General features: G+C 45.2%; 1 protein-coding gene across 4 annotated transcripts in view; it reads right to left on the bottom strand.

The window, feature by feature from the left end:
• numbl (NUMB like endocytic adaptor protein) overlaps nucleotides 1-25,945 on the bottom strand; it is a 51,156-nt gene that overhangs the window by 5,465 nt on the left and 19,746 nt on the right. For 2 of the 4 annotated variants that reach the window (XM_089013979.1, XM_089013978.1), the window contains exons 2-8: nucleotides 13,463-13,613; nucleotides 12,382-12,456; nucleotides 10,875-10,949; nucleotides 3,721-3,861; nucleotides 1,410-1,617; nucleotides 560-811; nucleotides 116-283 (exon numbers count right to left, since the gene is read on the bottom strand). In XM_089013979.1, the coding sequence (XP_088870105.1) occupies nucleotides 116-283; nucleotides 560-811; nucleotides 1,410-1,617; nucleotides 3,721-3,861; nucleotides 10,875-10,949; nucleotides 12,382-12,456; nucleotides 13,463-13,588 (1,045 nt within the window). In that variant the 5' untranslated portion in view covers nucleotides 13,589-13,613. Of the gene's footprint in view, nucleotides 1-115; nucleotides 284-559; nucleotides 812-1,409; nucleotides 1,618-3,720; nucleotides 3,862-10,874; nucleotides 10,950-12,381; nucleotides 12,457-13,462; nucleotides 13,614-21,778; nucleotides 21,956-25,945 lie in introns of those variants that run through there. The other 2 variants (XM_089013976.1, XM_089013977.1) reach the window with 2 other exon arrangements.

The raw sequence follows: 25,945 nt of genomic DNA, 5'->3' as shown, positions 1-25,945 counted from the left end.
AAAGTAACAAAAACCCTGGCACTGGAATGGACACCTTTTTGCACATCATATGGCAGTGAGTTACTCAGCCAGGAATCGATTATGGATATGTAAAATTGAATCGACCGCCTGTTACCTTGCATCGGCGCTGGGGGAGGAGGCAGGATTGGAAGCACGACGCAGTTTGATTGACCACTCGGGTTGGAAAAAGGGTCCTCGGATGGCTTGGTGAAGGAAGTGTTGATCTGGCTACACAGGTCATTAATGTCTCCTTCGCCGGACAAAGTCATGTCCACCTCTAGTACTAGAAAGAAAGGACCACATCAAAGGGAAGCGGGAGGATGAAAATAAGGTACAGGATGGGAGCGAGAAACCAGGAGATGAGGAGTCTCGGCAACTCTGTTCATATTCAAGAGAAATACTGGTTTTCATCGATTCACGTTGTCTTTTCCTGGATGGACGACAGTCGTAATAAGATGCAATGTGAAATCATAGCACGTGTCGTTTTGCAATCAGGATTGGCTAAGGCGATGCTATAAATCCTAGCGTAGGTTCCTGTTTTTAGCTCCGAGAACCTCACCAGAGTGCTTGGCCTCAAAGTCGGTCTTGCGTTGCAGTGTGGATGGCAGGTCATTGAGGCGAAGTGACAGCTGTCTCTTAAAGGGAGAGTTCTTCTGACTCAGAGCTGGAAATCCCCGGAATGAGCCTTGACGCACCAGTTGCTCGATGGGTGCGTGGCGGCGGGGGATGGCGTGAGGACCGCCGGGTTCTGCTGCGCCCTCGGGTGGGGAGGCAGTACCAGGTGGGAGGGCTGCATGAACAGACGGCTGGTCTGGAGGAACCAGGGTAGAGTCATTGACAAAACACATCTTGTGACCATGGCAACAGACACAGTAAGCGATTTATTAACTCGTTCACTGCCAGACGTGCAAAAATGTGTCCACTCCAGGACCAGGGTTTTTGTCATTGTCACTCAAATTCCAGAAGCCACAAAACATTGAGTTTTAGGACTACATAAACATTCAATGCGGCGAATGAAAACTGAGACTCTCTTTTTTCATTAGAAAAAAAAGAGTAATTCCTAAATTATTTGGGTCGAGAGTTATATGAACTTGAAATGAGGACGGCTGTCCAAAATACAATGCAATACATGCATATTGGTTTATATAGCGCTTTAACAACAGCTGAAGCTGGAACAAAGAGCTAACATGGAAAAAAGTGAAATGCTGCCACCTTGTGGAAGGGACAAATACACGGCCAGATATCTGCCCAGCGTTTTATCGACACCCCAGCAAGAAAAAAACCAAACTCAAACAAATTCGGGAATGGCGCTCCATGTCATATTTACAATTCGGAAATGGCAGTGAATGAGTTAAAAAAACCATCACATTTCTTTGTCAATTACATTTCAAAATGTGCAACGTCCTCACCTTTGTTCTTTTCCGGTAGCTTGTCATCTCGTTCACTCCCGCTGCCGTGTTGACTGCAGGCAGAATTGGTGCGGAAGGACCCCTCGCGTACAAAAGACGTGCGGGTGGCATCAAAAGATGCCGTCACGCCACACTCCTTCTCTCGCCGCTGTTTCCTTTCCAAACAGGCAGCAAAGGCGCAGCCCACTGCGTGGCTCAGCCTCTCCCCCTAATGCAGCAGAAAGAAAAACATCTTCAAAACTTCAAACGATACCAGATGTGTTGACTGGTTGTTTTGATTTCATCCAGTGCGATTCAAGTGAGTCATATTTTGACATGCAATACAATAGACCAGTGGTCCTTAAAGAACAACCGACGTCCCCGGACAAGTTGTGTCCATAATTTGTAAAAATCACTTCAAATGACTTCTACTGAGCGTATTTTAATAAGATTCCACCGCATATAGCTATATTTTACGTTTTAAGACTCTCGCTGAACATTCAGGAAGTCTTGTTTTTGAGTTGGTGACGAGTCCTCACGTGACGTCAGAAAAGGACCGCCTGCTGACCGTGAAAAGGACGCATTGTCGCATTATCCTTCCATCACGTCAATGTATTTTGCTGTAGTTGTTTGGTCTGGGGATCTCGTGTTGCACCCAAAAGCCGCCAGAGGGCGTCCAAGCGCCATTTAAGAATTTATCAGCCTGTGGAAACGGAGGTGGCCACAGGATGTCGCCATTTTGTGCCTCTTTTTTTGTGAGAGATTTTCCCCCAATGTTGCCTCAAAATGGCCCAAATCCATCTTTAATCGATTGCAAACATGTATGCTTTGCTCTTCAGAGCTATTTGAATCATATTCATAACTGGATGTGTAACAAGAAAGCATATTCTCCGAATCTGAAGCCATTGTTTTGATTCACAAGCAATGCAAGACGTCTTGGCGAGACGTCACAAAATGGGGGCGGGACTTTCTGAAAATGCCCAATTCGCAGCTCAATTTTTTGCAGATTTTGGACACTTTAAGTCATTTTTATTGGTGTTTTGCCTTTGACTAAAAATATACTGCGTGTTTTGGGTATTTTAGATGCTATAAAACCTTTTTCTGGTGTCAGTTAAAAAACAAAAAAGTGACGTCGGTTGTCCTTTAAGCTTGTTTCGGGATACTGAACCCAAACACTTCAAATGTACATTAAAAAATACATAGAATAAAATTGCATTCATGGTCTGGTTTAATCAGCTATTTTATTATTTATCATTTTATTTATGGTTTTATTGTTCTGTGTATTGTTCTTTTAATTGTAAATTGTCCTTGTGTGTTCAGAAAGGCGCTTGTAAAGCTAGATAGATATTTCGATATTTTTTTTTTTACAATTTTAAGACATTAAAAAAATACATTTATCAACTCATTCACTGCCAGACATGCAAAAAATATGTCCACCACTCCAGTGCCAGGGTTTTTGTCATTGTCACTTAAATTCCAGGACCCACAAAATATTGAGTTTTAGGATTACATAAACATTCAATACAGTGTTAGAAACCTTAGACTCTCTTCTGTCATCAGATAAAAAGAGTTAATTCCTAAATTATATGGGTCTGGGGTTATATGAGCTTCAACTGCGGGTAGCTGTCCAAAATGCAATGCAAGAAATACATTTTGGTTTATATAGTGCTTTAACAATAGCTGAAGCTGGAAAAACGTGATAACATGGAAAAAAAGTGAAATGCTGCCCTCTAGTGGAAACGAAAAAAAAACATTGCTAGAGGCCATGGCCAGTGTTTTATCGGCACCCAAGTGTGAAAAAAACAAGTAATTTGGTAATGGTTCTCTACGTCATAGTTTAAATTCGTGAATGACAGTGAATGAGTTAAAGCTAGAAAAAGCAAGCATTATAAGCCATACTTATGTTTTGAAATGTTTTTTTCATTGTATCTTTTTTAATTGTGCACAAAATGAACCGCGCATAACGTACAATCATGGCCGACGGTCACGCATTGACTATGAAGCAAACTAAATTTCCAGCGGCAATAATTGGACAGGCAATGAATCATACGATCGTTTGCAGCCAGTGACGGCCAAGCGCGCGTGGAATAACTCACTGACATGCTGAGTCGGGCGTGTCTTCACCTCCATGGCAGAGGTTCATTCAAACCCCTGAAACCCATTCGCCGAACCCAATTCGTAGAATTAACTTGCTCAAAACATGCTGCCCCGCTGTCATTTCACACTATTTGGATTGGAATGGATTTGCCTCTATTTGTCTCGCGGTGGCATAATTTACATTTCACAGCAGCAAATTACAGATTTTAAGCAGCTAACAGCATCTCCTCCTCACCGAGTCTTTGAGAGCCATGAAGCAGTGGCACATCCAACGTCTGGTGGTGCCATCCCTGCAGATGTAGGAGAATGCCTTGTCGTAATTTCGATCTGGGGCACAGAAGGAGACTTTCTCTATGGTCTGGTCCACAATCAGGTCCTTGAAAACACAACATTTTCAGATTACATATGTTCCTTCCGTGTCAACAACATCTACCGTTGGTACATTTCTGGCTGAAATTAAAACAGACAGGAACTACAATAAGTTAGACGAAGCCTCTTGGATAGGAGGCGAAACGTCCGAAAACCTTCACTTTTGTACAGATGACGGCTGAAGAAACCTTCTCATCAATAACAGACGTATTGCTGCCAACTTTGGGAGAGACATCCTTCTGCTGGTACGTAACTTAGAAAAGGCCACCTTTAAATTAGCTGATTTAAAGAACCACCTCAGATTCAATCTTAGATGTAGACAGAGCCGGTTAATTCCTAAATGCTTGAAGCAAGCACCCCTGGAACCCGGATACTTAGCCGATAAAATGCAACAAAATTATACTAGGAAAATTCTAAATTTGCGAATTAGGAGACTTAACATAGAGATAAAAAACAAACAGTCAGAAATAGAAACTTATTATCAGCGATTACAAACTAATCTTACCCACAAAATCTATCAGGAAGTGTGTGAATTTACTAAATCCGGTTATATGAGGCACCACAGCAAAACCAAAGAGAGACAAAAGGGTAAATTTCAAAAATTACTTTTACTGAAACAATCTCAGCTACTGGTAAACACGCGTAAAATTAGGTATGAACAGTTTGCAAGGGAGAATTGGATCAAAAATTTGTCAGACAGAGATCTCTCAGAGACAGAAAAGGCGGTACTTACCAAAGGTTTAAATTTCTCAGTGACTCCTAAAACTATACCTACAATAGATTATATCACAGCTACTGAATCGGCTATTAAAAATAACAAACTTTCGTATGCAGAGGCAGATGATCTACGCATTAAAATATCAGCTCTTCTCAGTAGTGCCAAACTTCCTCCGTCCAACATAACATTAGAAGAGAGAAAGGCGTTAACTACTCTACAAAAAGACAAAAATATTACTATTTTGCCAGCAGACAAGGGCAGATGCACAGTGCTGCTCAACACATTGGATTATGAAGACAAAATAAATAGGTTAATCAGTGATTCTAACACGTATGAGCAACTAAAAAGGGACCCTTCCAATAGATACAAGAAAGAAATGATTGACTGTCTCCAAAAGCTAGAGAAAGGAAAACATATAGACAAACAGATGTATTTTAGATTATACCCGGGAGAGGCCACGCCATGTATCTATGGCCTGCCAAAAATACATAAAGAAGGGTTCCCCCTCCGACCCATTGTTTGTAGCATTGACTCCTCTACACACAATGTAGCCAAATATTTAAAAACTATTTTAGCTCCGTTGGTTGGTAACACAGAATACCACGTAGAGAACACCACAGGGTTTGTAGAGAGGATCAAAGACCTCATATTGGAACCTGAGGAAACTTTGGCATCATACGATGTGACTTCTCTCTTTACATCTGTCCCAACCCCAGCAGCAGTCTCAGTGGTGAGGACGAGGCTGCTGGCGGATGTTTCTCTGCATGAAAGAACCAAACTGAAACCGGATCACATCTGCCAATTATTAGAAATCTGCCTTAATACTACGTATTTTCAATTTCGGGAAAAATTTTATAAACAAATCCATGGTTGTGCTATGGGCTCACCAGTTTCACCCATAGTGGCTAATCTTTACATGGAAGAGATGGAGAAACAGGCCCTCACATCCTTCCCAGGGACAAAACCTAGACACTGGTTTAGATATGTGGACGATACTTTTGTCATAATTAAGAAACAAGAAATTCAATCCTTCACAGATCATCTCAACTCTGTAGACTTCAACATTAAATTTACTCGTGAGGACATTCAAGAGAACCAACTAGCCTTCTTGGATTGTAAAGTAATTATAAAAGAGGACAGAGCGCTAAAAACAGAAGTCTTTAGGAAGGCTACGCACACTGACCAATACTTACTTTTTGACTCTAACCACCCTTTACAACATAAACTAGGAGTTATCAGAACCCTCCAGCATAGGGCTAAACTAATACCAACTAGCACTGAAGGTAGAGAAAAGGAGTCAAAACATATCAGGAGAGCACTCACTAACTGTGGGTACCCTCAGTGGTCATTCAACAAATGTCAGAAAGAAAGAATAGCGAACGAAACCAATAATTCTCAAGATTCTAAAACAGGCATGGGCAAACTACGGCCCGCGGGCCACATACGGCCCGTTAGGCTTTTCAATCCGGCCCGCCGAACTTGCCCAAATTATAGTACAAACAGTGTCTAAAACTCATGACAAAAAGCTAGCGAACAACAGGGCAGATAACTGAAAAGTTGCCTGCCCCATTTTTCCCAACTTGAAGCAAAATGAGACCAATCCCATTAAGAAACATTGTCACAAAGTATAAAGGTTTTTTTTAAATCAAGAATGCACCAACTACAAATGCTACCTTGCTTAATTTACGGCAAATGCGCATGGCTGTAAATTTTGCTACAGTAGTCGATTGTCATTGTGGTGCACAATGCAACGTTTGCATTGATTCCTACGAGCCACTAAGCCCCTTTCATAAGTCTCACGTACACTTTACAGTCACGGTTTAATGTAAATTTACGTTTTGTAGCGTCACATATGTTGTTAGCTTCTTTTGAATCTTTCTTCTAGTTTGAGGTTCTGTGCATCTATTTTGGAAAATGACATGCAATTGCACGACTTTGTAACGCTTGCGAAAGTCCGGAAGAAAGAAGCAGGCTTCTGATTGGCTGCCGAGCCGAGTATGCAAATTTCAACTGCAGGTAGTCTATGTTTGTGTGCTCGGCGACGGTACACGTGTTTTGTTAGCGCGTGAAGGCGAGAGCGTCAGTGAGGAGTTTGTTGAGCGCGCGGTCAGGACAAACCATCTATGATTTGGCGGAATTTAACACAAGTAGGTATTATTGAGCTTGAATATTTCGTTGTGTAATAATATGTTTTGAATGTTGAAAGTGATTCAATTTTTCAATAAATGTTGATTTCTTTGCCCCTTCGATGGAAACTTAAAAACAGACGCAATCTTGATAAATCACAGTGCATATGTTATTTTAATCTATTTCCATTTCCTCCTCCAAGTATCTGCGAAATAGTTTGTAAATGCCATATCTTGCATATTCCTTGAGAAAAATTTATTAACTGATCAGGGATATTTTTCACATTTGAAAGACAGTTAATAAATTGGGTTGTAGTGTTTTTACTGTGCTATGAGGTTTGTACATACTACATTTAAAGGACAACCGGCACCATTTTTTGTTTTTGTTTCCCACTGACATCAGAAAAACGTTTTATAGCATCTAAAATACCCAAATCAGGCAGGCTGATATTTTTAGTTAAATGAAAAACACCAATAAAAATGACTTCAAAATGAATCCGGAAATGGCCAGTTTCAGAAGGTTGCTCGAGAATCAAAACAATGGCTTCAGATTCGGAGAAGATGTTTTCTTGTTCTTGTTCTTCTGAAGAGGAAAGCATAAATGTTTGCAATTGATTCTAGGAGTCCTCCCATATCAATTCGAGCCGTCAATGACAGCAATGTAGCACCCAGAAAAAGCAGAAGATTGCGCCCAAGCTCCGTTGGAAATGGGCTGATTTGTCAGCTGGGAATTTGTGTCAGCGAATATCAAATAGTTGTCTTGGTGCAACACACAACGATTCACCATGGCGTTATTTATGTGTTTTCCTTCTAATTTCGCCATCAACACGGATTAACACGAAGTTTTCAGACTAAACAAAGTACCCAAAATGCATTGTATGTCGCTTTCTCGGTCAGGGCGGTCCAAACGTGACGTCACATGGGGATCGTCATCAACTCGAAAACAAGACTTCATATATTCAGCGCAAGTCTTAAAACGTAAACTATAGCTATATGCTGTGGAATCTTTGTAAAATACGCTCAGTCGAAGTCATTTGAAGTGATTTTATAAATTATGGACATAACTTGTTCGGAGTATTTCCGGCCCAAACACTCCCTCCAAATGCTCCTGGCCCGGCCCCTCTGTCAAATTTTAGAACCCAATGCGGCCCGCGAGTCAAAAAGTTTGCCCACCCCTGTTCTAAAAGGAGAGGAGTAGCAGTACCGTACATTGCAGGAGTTTCTGAAAAATTACAAAGAGTCCTTTGGCAACATAAAATTCCTACTTATTTCAAACCGATAAACACGTTAAGGCAAAAATTAGTGCATCCAAAAGATAGGCTACCAAATGAAAAACAAAGTAATGTAGTTTATTCCATACATTGTAAGAATGAAAATTGTAAAGAGCAGTACATTGGGGAGACTCAACAAATTCTCAAAAAAAGACTTTATCAACATCGCAGGGATAATACTAGTGGGCCTCAATCGGCAGTACATTTGCACCTAAAAGCTAGCAACCACTCATTTGACGACAATGAGGTTAAAATCTTAGCGAAAGAACATAGATGGTTTGAAAGGGGGGTAAAAGAGGCGATTCTTATAAAACAACAAAATCCTTCATTAAACCGGTCTGGTGGTGTGAGGTTCAATTTGGATCGTTCATACAATAGCCTGCTCAGGCAAAACAGGTTAGGCAACTTTCGCAATGCTGATGAGGGTCGTTATGCTGATGAGGTGATACCGGGGGGAGTGGGTGTAATAGGCCAATCGTTAGTCAGGAATGTAGGAACAATCAGTGGGGCCACAGGGGGGGGTCCCGCGCCCCCTCCAACCTGAGAGTAGGGACCTATCATAGCTGTGTCCGGCGCCACCAGGTCTGGACATTAGGGATATATAAATGGGGCCGATACGACCAGTCAGACTTTAGTTCGCTGACGAAGCCTCTGGGATAGGAGGCGAAACGTCCGAAACCTTCACTTTTGTACAGATGACGGCTGAAGAAACCTTCTCATCGATGGACCACTCCTGTACGACTGAGAGCTTACACAGACGTTCTCATCAATAAGTTAGAATGGCACATTTCTTTTCCTAGACATCAGATTAGCCAAAATGGGCTGCGAGTCAAGGCCAATGGAGTGCTGAGTAAACGCATCCAATACTAAGTCCACTCTTTCCGAGCCATAAAAGCCTTTTCTGTCCTACCTATAAAAGTCGGGAAAAGACCGTTGACACTTTCAATCTGCGGGATGTTTGCCTTCCCTCGCCATTCCTTCGAAGAAAGGTTGATTCAGCCTGCATCAGTGTCTACAGAGGAGACTCAGAGGGGGGTATCGCTTTCTTCATTGTATATTTAGGGGCCCGGAGTTCCTTGCTTTGACACTTCAAAAAAACAAAAAAGGGAAGCGCAACACAAGAGCTGAGAGGCACGTGAACAGGACAAAAGAAGACATGAGGAATCAAACACACATCCCGCTTGGCCTCAGAAAAGAAAGAAAGGGGTGGACGACGGAGAGAGAGAGATGGTGAATGAGAACGAGAGACGACAAAAAGTGGAAAGAGAGAGAAAAATATAAGGGGCCGTTCAATGCAGCTTGTGAGTGAATGCAGGGAGCCACAAGTACGAAGGTGAAAGCCAGTGCAGAGCAGAGTGTCTTCTTTAATGTCTGATTTTGTTTCAATGTACAAACAACACAAGATTGCATTGCCTCTTATAAATAGGACACAACTCGGTCAAGTGCAGAGAAAGGCCAAATTGAGCTACTCGCAGACGTAGACAAAGTTTCATCTGTGTGTGTCCATGTGAGTCCTAACAACGAGCAAGAATACAGCACGGACATGTGACTTTGTCCCATCGAGCTCCAGGAAAGAATTTAAACCTCGGTTTCTAGTGGCGCATCATTGAAGGTCATGAAGATCACATACACCAACACAGAAATGCGAGTCTGTGTTTCAGCCACTTCATCATTGACTGAGACTGACAAAGCAAGGAAAGAGCCACGGGGAGATAAAGAAGTAGGATATCATGATATAGGCCCGCCCACTACGCGACGTCACATTTGTACGCCTTGTGCAGCCTGGGGGGATAAGTGGCCGAATAAGAATGAGGTCAAGATGCAAAACTATTTATTTTGTTATTTTGTCCTTTCTGTGTTTCTCGCGCACATACACACGCGCGCAAACACACACATACATATTATTTTTATACACATTATTTATTACTTTTTTTTTTATACACATTATTTTGTATATATATATATATATATATATATATATACACACACGCACGACACACGCACGCACATACATACATACATACATACATACATACATACATACATACATACATACATACATACATACATACATACATACATACATACATACATACAGATAGATATAGATACATATCGTAAAATAAACATATTGATGGGGACAGGTGGGTTGAAAAGATGCATAATTTGCACAGCTATATGGAGGACTTTCATTGCCAGCTGTTAAACATATATGGATTAAAGGATAAAGAGGAGAAACAGAGGTGGAAGCCATGCCGGGGGTGGATAGTTGGAGTTGTGACCTTAAGCTTGAATGTGTTTGTGTGCAGTCTTCTTAGAATGTGAAAAGAAAGCGCGTACAGCGTTTCTCCATTGAACTCTCGTCTTTATTCTCTGCAGCGCTTAAATGCGTTCAACTTTGAAAAGAGTCCCTCGGTGAATTGTGTTCACATCGGGAGGCCTCTCAGTCACCAGACATTCCTAAAGTCGAAATTTATGTCTTAGCCTCTCCTCCAGTTAAATAGTTTTTAGCAAGCCCCTTGGACCAAGAGGAGCGCAGAATGAGAGAAAATGTTTTAATTTAACATACATCTCAAGAGGATTTCAACACGACATGAATAATTCTGTATTGGCAAAGGTATCAATGCTTTATAATTGCTTGTCTTCTTTCTATGTCAAAGAACATTGTGTCGTGTGACAACTACTATCGTTTCCTCTGTCTTGTGCATGTCACACGGAGCTTCAAAGTATCCAAACATGACAATGAACTTTATAAAATACCTCGCTGAGAGTCGGCACAAAGTGAGCATTAGCATCTTTGTCAAGGTGAACTTTACAGTTCAGTTTTCCTCACTCACGCACGCATGCTTGTGACACATGCACGACTATAGATACAAGTAAATCATTTCAATCAAAATATAATTACCTTTGTTTTCTCATCGACCACTCTGAGTCCATCAGCGGAAACCCACAATACTGCCTTCACTGTCTTCTTCCCACTCTGCAAGGACCGATAAAAACATTAAATTTAAAGGACAACCGGCGTCACTTTTTTTGTTTCCTAACTGACACCAGAAAAACGTTTTATAGTATCTAAAATACCCAAAATACGCAGTATGATATTTATTCAAATGCAAAACACCAATAAAAATGACTTAAAGTGTCCAAAATCTGCAAAAAAATTGAGCTGTGAATTGGGCATTTTCAGAAAGTCCCGCCCCCAGTCCGTGTCGTCACGCCAAGACGTCTTGCATTGCTGGAGAATCAAAACAATGGCTTCAGATTCGGAGAATATGCTTTCTTGTTACACATCCAAATATGAATATGATTCAAATAGTTCTGAAGAGGAAAGCATACATGTTTGCAATCGATTAAAGAATTTATTCCGTGCCATTTTGAGGCAATAGGGGGGGGGGGAATGTGGCACTAAAAAAAGAGGCAGAAAATGGCTACAAAGCTCCGTGTGAGGAATTAATAAATTCCTTACATGGAGCTTGGTCGCCCTCTTCTGGCTCTTTTTGGTGCAACATGACGTTTTCAGACCAAACAAGTACAGCAAAATATATTGACGTGATGGAAGGACTGCTACAATGTGTCCTTTTTTTTCAGTCAGGGGCGTTCCTTCAGTGACGTCACGTACGGACTCGTCACCAACTCCGACTTCCGGAATATTCAGTGCGAGTCTTAAAATGTAAAATATAGCTATATGCGGTGGAATCTTTGTAAAATGCAGTCAGTAGAAGTCATTTGAAGCCATTTTACAAGTTATGGACACAACTTGTCCGGAGACGTCGGTTGTCCTTTAAAAATAAATAAAACAAGGAAGAGAATGTATGCTGCATCAGAAATCCTACTAAGTTTACACGTCTCCCGTCATTCATTATAGCAGTGATGTCATCATTTGCGACTGTTTAGATTTTTTTTTTTTTTGCTATGCTAAATGTGTAAAGTTATGTTACATGTGGGCGGAAAGTGCAGGGCCGTGCAAAACCAGAGACACAAAATGTTTTATTTTTAACACATGGGCCAGCTCATTCTACTGTATTATATTACACATTAAAGTACTTCTTTCGATTAAAAAAAGTATCAGTTGAAAATGAATCATTTTTCTATGAACCATTGTGTCGCAGCCTTGAGCTGGATTAATTGCATTAACCTACAGAGAGAAAGTCAACAGAATGGATGGGACACAATTTACGATAGCGGGAGTTAAATTTATTTATAAGGAGACTTGCAAGTTTTTCAGAAACAGTGTGTGTGGGTGTATATATCAAAAACAATGCAATTTTTTTTCCTTAGTTGTGTATTAGCAAAACTCAACTCGAAAGACACGACATGACAACAAAATAATCTGTGCAGAGAGTATTGTAAGGTCATTGCAGAGTATTGAATGAATTTGTGCATTTATGAGGATACGTCTGTCGCACACTCACAATTTTAAGCTTTTTCACCGCCTCCTCACACACGTGCATCCCTCGAGATTCCTCCACCTCCACCAAGCCCAGGTACTGCAGAACAAAGTGTGCATATTTAAAAAAACAACAACATTTCATTGATTTCAACGCCTGTTTTCCCAATGGCACTAATCATTGAGCGAGAAGACGATGATGAAACAGAAACGATAAAACGTGAGCATCTGACCCATTAAAGCGTTTATACAGGTGGTGTATTGTGTTGTAATGATGTCTGGACAGAAAAGGAAGCAGGATTGCAGAAAGCCCACGAGTCAACATTTTAAACTATTTCAAACAGACAAACAAATAATAAAGAAATAAACAGACAAATAAATACATTCACAGATAAATAAATACATACATAAATAAATAATTGCAGTGGTTTGTCGTCCAGAAAATATGATAGTCTTGTCGGGACTGAAATCTTCAGATTTAAAAAAAAATGCATTATCACATAACATTAACTCATTCACTGTCATTCATGAATTTATTCAGGAATTAAATATATGACATAGAACGCCATTCCAGAATTTGTTCGGGTTTTGTTTTTTTTCATGCTTGGGTGACGATAAAGCGCTGGCCATTACCCCCGGCAATGTTTTTTTCCCTTCCACAAGGGGGCAGCATTTCCCTTTTTCCAAGTTAGCGCATTGTTCCAGCTTCAGCTGTTGTTAAAGCGCTATATAGCCCATTATGTATGTATCGCATTGTATTTTGGACATCAACCCTCATTTCAAGCTCAAATAACTCCAGACTCATATAATTTAGGAATTAACTATTTTTTTCCTGATGAAAGAAGAGAGTTTAAGGTTTCTCAAGCTGTGTTGAATGTTTATGTAGTCCTAAAACTCAATACTCTGTGGGTCCTGAAACTCAAGTGACAATGACAAAAACCCAGGCATTGGAGTGGACACATTATTGCACATGTCTGGCAGTGAATGAGTTAATGTCTAATCTGCAATAAATAACATATGCATAGATGTGTGATGTTAGTGATGAGTGGCAGTGCCACAGTCACAGGAATAACGAAATGCAAAAATGGAGGCTCGCGGAGGCTTACCCGTACAGAAAAGTTGCATTTGCCCTTGCGTACAGCCTCCTCGTCTGCCTGCCACTGATGCGGTCTACTGGCCTCAGGTACATAGGTGGGCTTCTTCCTTCTCAGACTCTGACGAAGTTTGTTCATCTCCGGGGTCACGTGCTCCCTGGTACTGTTGACACAGAAGCGGAAGCTTGATTTTCTTCCGTCTAAAACAGGCATCGAATGGAGTGTGTTCGATTTGCATGGAAGAGAACATGAAAACGGAATGAAAGAAATACAATTATGCACCATATCATGATACGCTATTTTCCTGTGTACTGTGAGACTTCAATTTATACACACCTTATCTTAAAAACTTTTCATCTTACAAACGTCAAATTTATGAAAATTTAACCTTATAATAAGCACTATTTTCATAATACACACCCACCACAGCTGGCGGAGTGATCTTCGGCGGAAGCACACGACCGAAGATCACCAGAGGTTAAGTTACCAACAGTCCTTATGGAAGGTGACTCTCCTTCCATAAGCCATCAACGACCATCAAAAAGGTAAATAAAATTTTATTTCACAGCACAGTTTATTTCTTTAATTACAGTCCTCATGTAATGCGCCTCTCTTTCCAAACAGCAATTCCCTTTGACCTTCGACCTCCAACGCCATTCCATCAAGCCATAAATGACCATCACAAATGTAAATGAAGTGACTTTATGATACAATGCAGTGTATTTCTTTCATTACAATACAATAGCACATTTATTATACATAGAATAAGGTATGTTGTGTGTAGTTTTATGGCTTATTTAGTTGAAAAGTATATTTTATGGAAACCCGGGAACGGATTATTCCCATTTTAATGGTTTCCTGTAGGAATTTTGTTTTTGAGATACACACTTTTCGCCTTACACACTCTATCTGGGAACCAATTAAGTTCGTAAGTTGAGGTCTCACTGTATAAGGCGCACCGCAGTAAAAAACGGGCCCCTAATGAATGGTGTGTTTTCAAACTTTTTCCATATCTGAGGCGCACCTTCAATGAATGAAAAAGGTTTTCACATATAATACATAAAAGTTTTCCAAATATCAGGAACACCACATTATGAGGCACTGCAGTATAGGCTAGGGTTACGCGCCACTTCTTCTACAGGGGGAAATGGAGTCGGTGGCTGCTGACAGGAGGTGCAAGGACCTGTTGTTTCTCAATATTACAGTAAAGTCTCGTTATATCGATATCGTTTATATTGATAATATTGCTTATTATGACACTATTTTCATTTCCCGTGCACATTTCTAGTCTTTTTATGTATAATTAGTTCCGTTTAGTACGATTCGTGGTTTTTACGATAATCCGGTTACTACGGTGCTCTTTTTCATCTCCCGCCTGCCATTTTGCTATGTTTATATCGATACACGCCATCGGCCTCGCCATTGGTCGACTTGGTCACGTGACTTGGTCATGTGAGTTTGTTACGTGACCAGCTCCCGTGTAGCAGAGCCATTTTCATTTTCAGACGCTAGCTCGTGTGTAGCAGACGAGATTGAAGTGTGTGTGTTAAAAGGTAAAAATGGGAACCAGAAGATTGATGACTTTTTTAAATTGCATACATAATACAGTAAGATCCGATACAGTAAGACCGTTGAGTCTGTGCCGTCTAATCAGAGCGTACTGCTGTGTACGGTGATGCTAATTTGGCTCCACAGCGAGACATGAGACCATTGAAAACGTTGGCCGCTTTTAAAGGATAATTACTGTTTTCATTCCCCCTGCGGGACATTTGCCACCGGCGATTAACTGGGGTTCACCGGAAACATCTCAGAGTCTCTCGCCAAAGGCGGAACTGTAATCGCATCAGAGTTGGTGTATTTATGCAATTTGTTTGCATTGTAGCACAGCTATGGGATAGTCCTATCACATCACAAATCAAAGAAATCGAAGATGGCGAGTAGGCAGGCGCTTATAAATGAAATGTATTATTATTTTCATCAATGGATGCTACAGCTGCGTGTTTGCTTTCAACATTTAGCTTGTAACAGACGTGCACATTCCACCATGATGTACCTAATCCACTGCTGAAAAACATGCTCTGACCCTCTTCTCTTTCATCATGTCACAAAAAGGGGACAGCGAGTGCTGAAGAATGAAGGACTCTGTGTCTTTGTGTTGTCAGATTACTTGTTATTTAGTTTTTTTGTTCTTTTGACTTTTGTTCATGTAGACATTAGTAAGAAATATTGTGCTAAGTCAATTCTCTTTGTCTTTTCTGTAATACCATACAATAGCTATCTGGCTGACTGGCTAGCTATCTAGCTGGCTAGCCATTGTGGGACGAATAAAGGTTTCCTGATTCTGATTCTATTAGCTATCTATTGGCTTGGTAGCTAACTTTCTATCTACAGTATTTGTGTTGCTATTCTATCAGAGTTAGTTCCGGGTTGAGTGAACGCTGGCGCGTGTGGCTGCACACCCACAGAAAAACTTATCCTGTGACTGTAAAGTCACCTGAGAGTTTTGAAAGGCGTCGAAAAATGAAATGTATTGTTATTATTTCTTTTTGTTGTTGTTTCTTTTGACACTTTGTGTTGTGCGTCGTGTGGAACGGATACGGATTGTTTTTCAGCATTGTTGGCCTGTCACATCTCGTTGCCATCCGGGGCGCGCCCCGCCCCTCCTGTCACCTCCTCCGCCAATCCTGGGAGACGGCCCCTCCAATCATCGTACACCTGGGTTCCCACAGCTGATTGTCATTTCATTGATGGTGCCTTCTGACTATATCTGTCTCGTGCTCACTACCGTCTCCGTCGGAGTATTTTTGGTCATTGCCATTTCCACGTCCGTGTTGCCAGGTCTGCTATCATTCAGTTATCTTCCTTCACTCATCCCTGTTTGTTATTATTTGATGCTGTTTCCAGTAAAGACTCTTTACCCATCCAAGCCTGTCACGCCGTGTATTTCGGGTCCTTCCCTAACACCAAAAGTCCGGCGCTCGAGGTCTGCCTCCTAGCACTCGAGCGTTCGTCACACAATACTCCGACCACCCATGGACCCCGCCGGCGTTGACAGGTATTTTACCGCCCTCGTACAAGAGGCGGAGCGTTCGAGCCAGCTGGCCCAGGCGATTGAGGAAATGCGCCACGCCACTACCTCGCTGGCTCAACGCCTCAAGGAGATGGAAAAGTGCATCGCCACCCTCTCTGATCCTCCCCCCCCGCCCGTGGGCAGGCGCACGCCCCCGCTACCCCAACCCTCACGCTACGCAGGCGAAACCGAGCGCTGCGCTCAATTCCTAATGCAGTGTGCGCTCGTGTTTGAACAACATCCTGACGCCTACGTTAGCGATGAGGCTAAGGTAGCCTTCATCACCAGCCTGCTCGCGGGCGAAGCCGAATCATGGGTGCTGGCGGTACGAGAGTCCCGACCGGAGCTGTGCGCCTCGTATCCGGACTTCGTAGCCGAGATTCGCCGGGTGTTTCACCATCCAGTGACGGAGGTCGAGGCGGAAGGGAGAATCCTCGACTGCGTCCAAGGGGCCCGTTCGGCCGCAGAATACTCCGTCGCTTTCCGGATCCAGGCCGCTGGCAGCGGCTACGGCGACCGAGCGTTGAGGGGGGTGTTTCGTCGCGGCTTGAATTCCGACCTAAAGGATGAGTTGGCTACCCGCGACGCCGGCACCACCTTCGACGACCTCGTCGGGATTGTCATCGGCTTGGATCAGCGTCTTCGAGAGCGGCGAAAGGAGCTGAGCGACCGACGGCCCGAGGTACCCCGAAGCCGACCTCGGTCGACCACACCCGGCAGCGACCGCGCGCAGCCCCAGGAGGGACTCTTCGAACCGATGGTGATAGGGGGGGGAGACGACCGCGCCAACCCGAGGGCTCGTCGCACCCGAGGCCCCCAGCCTAGGACCCACGGCCAATGTAAGTCCCCGCCGAAACGGAATCCGTTGGGGGCTAAATCCACTACACGAGCCACACGGTTGGAGCTGGAGAGTGAACTATTTGGCCCCTCCAGCTCCCAAAGAGTGCGGGCACTAGTGGACTCGGGGGCCGACGGGTGCATTATCGACCCCCACCTGGCCGACCTGCTGGGCTGCCGACTTTTAGATCTCCTTCCCCCTAAGGAGATCGTCGACCTGGATGGCCGATTATTAGCCCGGGTCACCCACCTCACGGCCCCACTTAAGCTCCGAGTGGCAGGCAACCATGTGGAGCACCGCCAATTTCTTGTTATGCCCTCCCGGAACGCGCCATTGGTCTTGGGTCTCCCCTGGCTCAAGGCCCATGACCCATCCATTTCTTGGGAGGGCCCCACCATTCAGGGCTGGAGCCCCTACTGCTACGCTAACTGCCTGCGGTCGGCTACGGCAGGGCGCAACCCCTCCCGCGGTGGCCCGCCCGAGGCCATCTGCCTCAAAGGCGTGCCACATTGCTACCACGACCTGCGGGAGGTGTTCAGCAAAGACAACGCCCAATCCCTGCCGCCCCACCGACCGTATGACTGTGCTATAGACTTGCAGCCAGGGGCTCCATTACCGGACTCCAGACTTTACCATATTTCACAACCGGAACGGGAAGCCCTGAGCACTTACATAGACTCCTCTCTAGCGGCAGGACTCATTCGGCCGTCGCGTTCCCCGCTGGGCGCAGGGTTTTTCTTTATCGACAAGAAGGACGGATCCCTGCGCCCATGCGTTGACTACCGGGGCCTGAACGACATCACCATCCGCAACAAATACCCTCTCCCCCTCATGGATTCGGCCTTTGCGCCCCTTCAGTCCGCCACCATTTTTTCTAAATTGGATCTTCGCAGCGCCTACCATTTGGTCCGAATCCGTGAGGGGGATGAATGGAAAACAGCCTTCAAGACGCCTTTAGGGCACTTTGAATACCTGGTGATGCCGTTCGGGCTCACGAACGCGCCGGCCGTATTCCAGAATTTAATTAATGATGTGCTCAGGGACTTCCTCAATGTTTTTGTTTTTGTTTACCTCGATGACATTCTTATTTTTTCTCGCTCTGCAGAAGAACACCGGCAACACGTCCGACGGGTCCTGGCGCGGCTCCTGCAAAACCGGCTCTATGTGAAGGCAGAGAAGTGTGACTTCCATGTCCGCTCTCTGTCGTTCCTGGGGTTTGTGGTGGAGCAGGGGCAGCTCAGGGCCGACCCCGCCAAAACCAAGGCGGTGGTGGAATGGCCGATCCCAAAGACGCGCAAGCAGCTTCAGCGGTTTTTGGGGTTTGCCAACTTCTACCGCCGCTTCATTCGCGGGTATAGTCAGAAGGCACTCCCCCTCACTAACCTCACGTCCACCAAGCTCCCTTTCAGGTGGACTCCCGATGCTGAGGGGGCTTTCAACCGCCTCCGTCGTGCCTTCACCAACCCCCCCGTTCTGCGTCATCCCGACCCGGATCTCCCGTTCACGGTCGAGGTTGACGCATCCGAGTCCGGAGTAGGGGCCGTCCTTTCCCAGCGCTCTCCCACCGACCAGAAGCTACGCCCCTGCGCCTTCTTCTCCCGCCGGCTCAGCCCCGCCGAAGCCAATTACGACGTCGGCAATCGGGAACTGCTGGCGGTCGTCCTGGCCCTGCAGGAATGGAGACACTGGCTTGAGGGAGCTAAACACCCCTTCACCGTCTACACGGATCACAAGAACCTGGCGGCCATCCGGTCGGCCAAGAGACTTAACTCACGGCAGGCCCGATGGTCACTCTTCCTCACCCGTTTTGACTTTTCTCTCACCTACTGCCCAGGGTCACAGAACACCAAGCCCGACGCCCTATCCCGTATCCATGAGCCGGCAGAAAGGGAGGAGACCACCGCCAACATCCTGCCGGCCCAGCGCATCCTGGGCGCCCTGAGGTGGGAGGTTGAGAGAAAAGTCCAACAAGTCCAGGGTACCACCACCATCCCCAGGGGCTGTCCCAAGGATCGCCTGTTCGTCCCCCCCCCCCTACGCACTGAGGTGCTCATCTGGGGGCACACATCTAAGATAGCTTGCCACCCGGGGGTCAACAGGACGATCCAACTCATCGCCCAACGGTTCTGGTGGCCGGGGTTTAGGAGGGACATCACCCTCTTCGTGAAGGCCTGCCCGACCTGCGCCCGTGGAAAGGCCTCCCACCAGCCCCCGGCCGGACTCCTCCAGCCCCTACCGGTTCCGTCCAGACCCTGGTCCCACATCTCCGTCGACTTCGTGACAGGCCTCCCCCCCTCCCGTGGCAAGACGGTCGTCCTCACCGTAGTGGACCGATTCTCCAAGTCGGCCCACTTCGTTCCGTTAACCAGGTTGCCGTCCGCCACCGAGACGGCTCAACTCCTGGTTAACCATGTCGTCCGTCTCCACGGGATTCCGACGAACATCGTGTCGGATCGGGGACCGCAGTTCGTGTCCAAGGTATGGAAGCGTTTCTGTCGGTCCCTAGGGGCATCGGCGAGCCTGTCGTCTGGGTACCACCCCCAGACCAACGGACAGACGGAGAGGAAGAACCAGGACCTGGAGGCGGCCCTCCGGTGCGTGTGCCTCCACAACCCGGCGTCGTGGGCCCTGCACCTACCCTGGGTGGAGTACGCCCACAACTCCCTGGTCTCCGCAGCCACAGGTCGGTCCCCATTCATGTCCGCCTGTGGCTATCAGCCGCCCTTATTTCCCACACAGGAAGGCCAGGTGGAGGTCCCGTCTATCGATCATCACCTCAGACGGGCCCACAGAGTCTGGAAGGAGACCAGGGACGCCCTGTCACGCACCGCATCCCGGAACCGGCGGGTGGCAGACCGCCATCGACGGCAAGCACCCAGCTACCAGGTCGGGCAGGAGGTCTGGCTATCTACGAAGGACCTTCGGCTGGCAGGGTCCTCGGCCAAGCTGGGCCCACGCTTCACGGGTCCCTTCCCCATCGAGGCCATCCTCAGCCCGGTCTCGGTGAGGCTCCGGCTACCACCCACCATGCGGATCCACCCCGTGTTTCATGTTTCCCTCCTCAAGCCAGTGGAGACCAGCCCCTTAGCCCCCACGCCCGCCCCCCCACCTCCCCCCCGGATATTGGACGACGGACCAGTCTACACCGTGCGGGAGATACTGGACTCCAGGCGCAGGGGCAGAGGAGTGCAGTACCTGGTCGACTGGGAGGGCTATGGACCTGAGGAACGTCAATGGGTCCCACGGGCCTGGATCCTCGACCCATCCCTCACCCGGGCGTTCCATGCGGCTCACCCATCCAAGCCTGGGGGGCCGCCGAGAGGCGTCCCTTGAGGGGGGGGCACTGTCACATCTCGTTGCCATCCGGGGCGCGCCCCGCCCCTCCTGTCACCTCCTCCGCCAATCCTGGGAGACGGCCCCTCCAATCATCGTACACCTGGGTTCCCACAGCTGATTGTCATTTCATTGATGGTGCCTTCTGACTATATCTGTCTCGTGCTCACTACCGTCTCCGTCGGAGTATTTTTGGTCATTGCCATTTCCACGTCCGTGTTGCCAGGTCTGCTATCATTCAGTTATCTTCCTTCACTCATCCCTGTTTGTTATTATTTGATGCTGTTTCCAGTAAAGACTCTTTACCCATCCAAGCCTGTCACGCCGTGTATTTCGGGTCCTTCCCTAACACCAAAAGTCCGGCGCTCGAGGTCTGCCTCCTAGCACTCGAGCGTTCGTCACATGGCCATGGCATTCATCAAGGCATGCAGCACGAATATGCCGGCCCCGTTTCTGATTGGGAGGAATGTCTGTGGCATTTGACTATTATCGCTGGACAGTTCTGGGCGGATGTGGAACTGTCGCGGCTTGGAATTGAAGCGGATTTACGTGGGGCAGAAGATGTGGGACCGTCTCTTTTCGTCAATGGATGCCACAACTTCGTGTTTGCTTTCAACATTTAGCTTGTAGCAGACGTGCACATATCACCATGATACCCCTGATGCACTGGTAAAAAGGACGCTTTGATCCTCTCCTCTTTCATCTAGAATTGCTTCATACAACAAAGGGGGTGCAGAAAGTGCTAAAGATTGAATGTCCTGTCATATTATTTTATTCAAGATGGCGCCACAAGAGTGGCTGCCTTTTCAGCAGCTCCTATATTTTGTTTTTCTAGTTCTTCCTTTCCTCTTCCTTCCATAACTTTGCTGCTGTGCAATGTAAATTTCTCCACTGAGAGGCAAATAAAGGATAATCCAATTCAATCCAATCCAATCACGTACAACCCCATGATGAAAAGTGAATCAATTTTCCATAATCAAATGGTCATGGAAAAATTCAACATTGCTATTCATCCCTCCAGCCAGTCACTTCCTTCATTTTATATCATGAGTTCAAAAACAATAAAGAAGCTAGCTTATTTTCTTACCATCTGGTTCCCCCTGCATTTGGCATACTGACTGCAAAATGGTGTATCATGGCACATCCTTGGTACTGATGACATATAACGTCCATCGAAAAAGCGTAAAATCAGAAGACTTAAAAGAAGAGAAAGCTCCCTCTGCTACAGGGTGTCCATTCAAATATATATGTCTACATCTACACACTCGACACATCACTTCTAATAATGACTGCTGCGGCAGTGGTCATGACTGGCGTGCCGGAAGCGTGCGTAAATTTACACCCCTTCTCACCTCACAGGCGTGTGCGCAATGTGGATTAGCGATACGCGGCGGCTGCAAAACAGCTTGAGTGGCATTACTCATTCCTGGCCTGTGAGACGTGTATTCGGTGCCAAGAATGGCCACGCGCAGACATGCACACCTTCAACGTGCTGTAGAGCTTGTGCCATTCACTTCTGGGAAGACTAACAAACGCCCGCCCGTGTGTGTTCAAGTAACGTGAAACAGAAGGGAGGCGTTAGCGGGGAAGATCGCACACAAGTGCATTGCCATATTGGGCCAGTGGCAGAAAGAACGAGCTGTGGAGAACTGATTACATGAGGAGAGAGCACGAAAAAAAAAACCAGGAGGGTGCAATGTGCAGTTAATACTAGCACATGTGCTCTCGCGATATAATCAATATTTCAGCTGGTCTTGCCAATACATAGTAATTATTTTTTTTTGCCATTAACCCATTCACTGCCATTCACGAATTTATTCAGGATTTGAAAATATGACGTAGAGTGCCATTCCCGAATTTGTTCGGGTTTTGGTTTTTCTTGCGGGGGTGCCGATAAAGCACTGGTAAAACCCCTGCCCATGTTTTTTTCCTTCCATGAGGGGGCAGCTTTGCCCATTTTTCCATGTTAGTGCATTGTCACAGCGTCAGCTGTTGTTAAAGCACTATATAAAACAATATGTATTGCATTGTATTTTGGACAGCTGGCCTCATTTCAAGCTCATACAACTCCACACACATATAATTTAGTCCTGAAACTCAATATTCAGTGGATCCTAGAATTCAAGTGACAAAGACAAAGACTCTGGCACTGGAGTGGACACATTTTTGCACATGTCTGGCAGAGAATGAGTTATTGAATAACTGGTTTTCAATCAGTCAAGAATAATGACTGTTCTTGTGGTCTACATTCGATAATTTGAAATTTTGGTTCGGTCGTTAACAAGCATCATGGAACTTGACATGCTTGATTTGCTTTCGCGGGCTGAATAAAATGGTGTGGTGGGCCAGATCTGCAGGCCTTGACTTTGACACCAATGGACTATATTTTTCGATTTCAGTGTATCATATTTAGGATGCTAAAAACATTTCTACGGCAGTTGAAGAAGCTCACATTCACTTTTTCCAAGCATCACGTGGCAAAATGACAAACGGCAATGTAGTAAGCAGCGTTTACGAGAGAGTCGCTGGAAACCCATCGGGGGGCGGAGACATGACCGAATCCGCCAACATGAAAACACTTTCCATCGTTGTGACCTCACCCTGTCATCGACAACCATATGTACGACTTTTTGGAAGCAGCAAAAGATCGGACGTTGAAGCATGAATCAATGAAAAGTTCCAAATGAAGAGCATTGTGGTCATAAAGATATCACCTCGGGGGTAGACTACACAAACCAGTGGCGTGAGGCCAAAAGACAAAACAAAAAAGCAATTTCCTCTCCAAACATCTGTAACAAATTAGTCTATGCTACCTTAATAGGGATGTGATATTTTGGAGAATCAAAAGTCTCTTTTCCCCCCAAGCTGACCAATCACAGAGCTCGCAACAGCCCAAAAATACCCCCCCCCCCAAAAAAAAAAAATAAAAATAAACATGACTTATAGAAAGATGAATCAGAAAAATGATTTTTGTTGCAACCCGTTTTGTGGTCCTGTTCAATAGCAGGAGCTCATACTGGTTGGAAACCATGACAACCATGACTGAAGAGCAACTTTAGTGGAAATTGAATTCATTTTTTTCTCACGGTTAAGGTACACGTGCTTCCCTATAGATGTGTGTGCATGTTATTTTTTTTTTTTTTGTGGCGGTGAGCAGGGGTGGTGGAGGATAATCTGCGCTAAAACAGCATGACCTCATGTCTTCCCAGCTGTGTTTAGTGATCACAAGATGGGAATTGGATTGATATCTTTGGCTGGACTCCTCGCCCCTCTCTGTCTCTCTCTCTATGTCTTTGTCTGTCTGTCTGTCTGTCTCTCTTTCTGTCCCTGTCTCTCTCTGTGTTTCTGTCTCTCCTTGTGTTTCTCTGTGTTTCTGTCTCTCTGTCTCGCTCACTGTCTCTATGTTTCTCTCTCTGTTTCTGTCCCCCTGTCTGTGTCTCACTGTGTTTCTGTCTCTATCTTGCTCTCTGTCTCTCTGTTTCTCTCTCTGTCTCTTTCTCTCTCTGTCTGTCTCTCAGTCTTTGTCTCGCTGTCTGTCCCTCTGTCTCTCTGTCTGTCTCTCTTTCTGTCTCTCTGTCTGTCTCTCCGTCTTTCTCTCCGCATTTCTCCACAATCCAGATGTTTTCCATTCGACAGCAGCTCCAAAATATTGTCAAAACGAGCCATTCTCCGCCCTCACACTTCTCCTAAACCACATGGTAGTGAACCCAACCTCATTCGGGAAGCAAGAAGGAGTCGACACGTGCACTATGTGTCGCTGTGTCTATCTGTGTGTGTGTGTGTGTGTCAAATTGAGAATAACCGATATAAACGACAGATTTTTTTAGGTAATGCAAAAGCCAAAATAAAGTTCATTTAAAATCCATATGGAGGTTTTATTTCCTCCTCGGGCCTGGGTGGAGTTTCTCCGAGTACTCCAATTACCTCCCACATTCCAAAAACATGCATGGCACATTCCACGGGTGAGCAGGTTGCATTGGAAACAGGTGAGCATAAAAAGAAACACGCCCAAAAAGTTAACTTCTTCACATTTGGGAGCAACTGTTTGAGCCAATCGTACATACAACAGTTGAAGAACAACCTTTCCCACCGTTCACTGGCAATAAATTCACAGATTTCCTCATGTATGGTCCATAATAGCATCCAAATATTTTACACGACCAAAAAAATGTTTGTAAAGACGCGGCAAGGCCAAAAACCTTTGAGAGCCTCATTGTGGAAAGGATATTGGCTAAGTAGATCAACTGACTCCAACTGTGGGCTCCCTTGACAGTCCCATGAAGGGAAGCAAATTCAATTACCAAGTGAGGCAATAATAAAATCATTCAAGACACCGAAGAAGAAACCCATTACAAATTCCAAAGTAATGAAAAGCATAAACGCAGAGAATTGTAAGCATAACAACTTAACACAAAACAACAACAAAGTAAACCATCCAAAGAAAAACGGCTGTCGATCACAATTTGACTTCTCTTTTGAAACAAGTTCTTTGCATAACAACAACAAAGTACAAGCATGTGAGTATTAAACCAAAAATACAACAAGTATGTTTTGTACCAGATGATCCAACTTGTGTTTCAGAGGCAGAGAAAAAAAAAGATCTTAAGCAAAGACAGGCACAACATCCACTTATTCTTGCGCACGCCTGTGCGTGCAGACAAGCACACGCGTACACCTGACCCAGTTTCTGGGGCTAGCAGAATTTTCATCTCTCTTTCTATCTCTCTCTCGCATACACACACGCGCACACGCACACACACACACACACACACACACACACACACACACACACACACACACACACACACACACACGCACACACACACACACACACACACACACACACACACGCACACGCACACGCACACGCACATGCACACGCACACACGCACACACACACACACACACACACACACACGGACAACAGGTGGAGCGTGTATTCAAAATAAAGAGTATGATTATATAGAGATAAATGAGGCCACGTGTTTAGGATGAAGTCATGGTGGACGATTTCTTTACGCGCGGGCGTGCGTGTGTGTGTGTGTGTGTGTGTGTGTGTGTGTGTGTGTGTGTGTGTGTGTGTGTGTGTGTGTGTGTGTGTGTGTGTGTGTGTGTGTGTGTGTGTTCAGCTTCTCATAGCCAGATCAACATACCTTAACTCATTCACTGCCAGACGTCCAAAAATGTGTCCACTCCATTGCCAGGGTTTTTGTCATTGTCACTTGAATTCCAGGACCCACAGAATATTTAGTTT

The sequence above is a fragment of the Hippocampus bargibanti genome, linkage group LG14 (assembly GCF_051943395.1).
Source record: "Hippocampus bargibanti isolate YZ-2025 linkage group LG14, ASM5194339v1, whole genome shotgun sequence".
NCBI classification, from domain to species: Eukaryota; Metazoa; Chordata; class Actinopteri; order Syngnathiformes; family Syngnathidae; genus Hippocampus; species Hippocampus bargibanti.
This window is presented reverse-complemented; position numbering and strand designations above follow the sequence as displayed.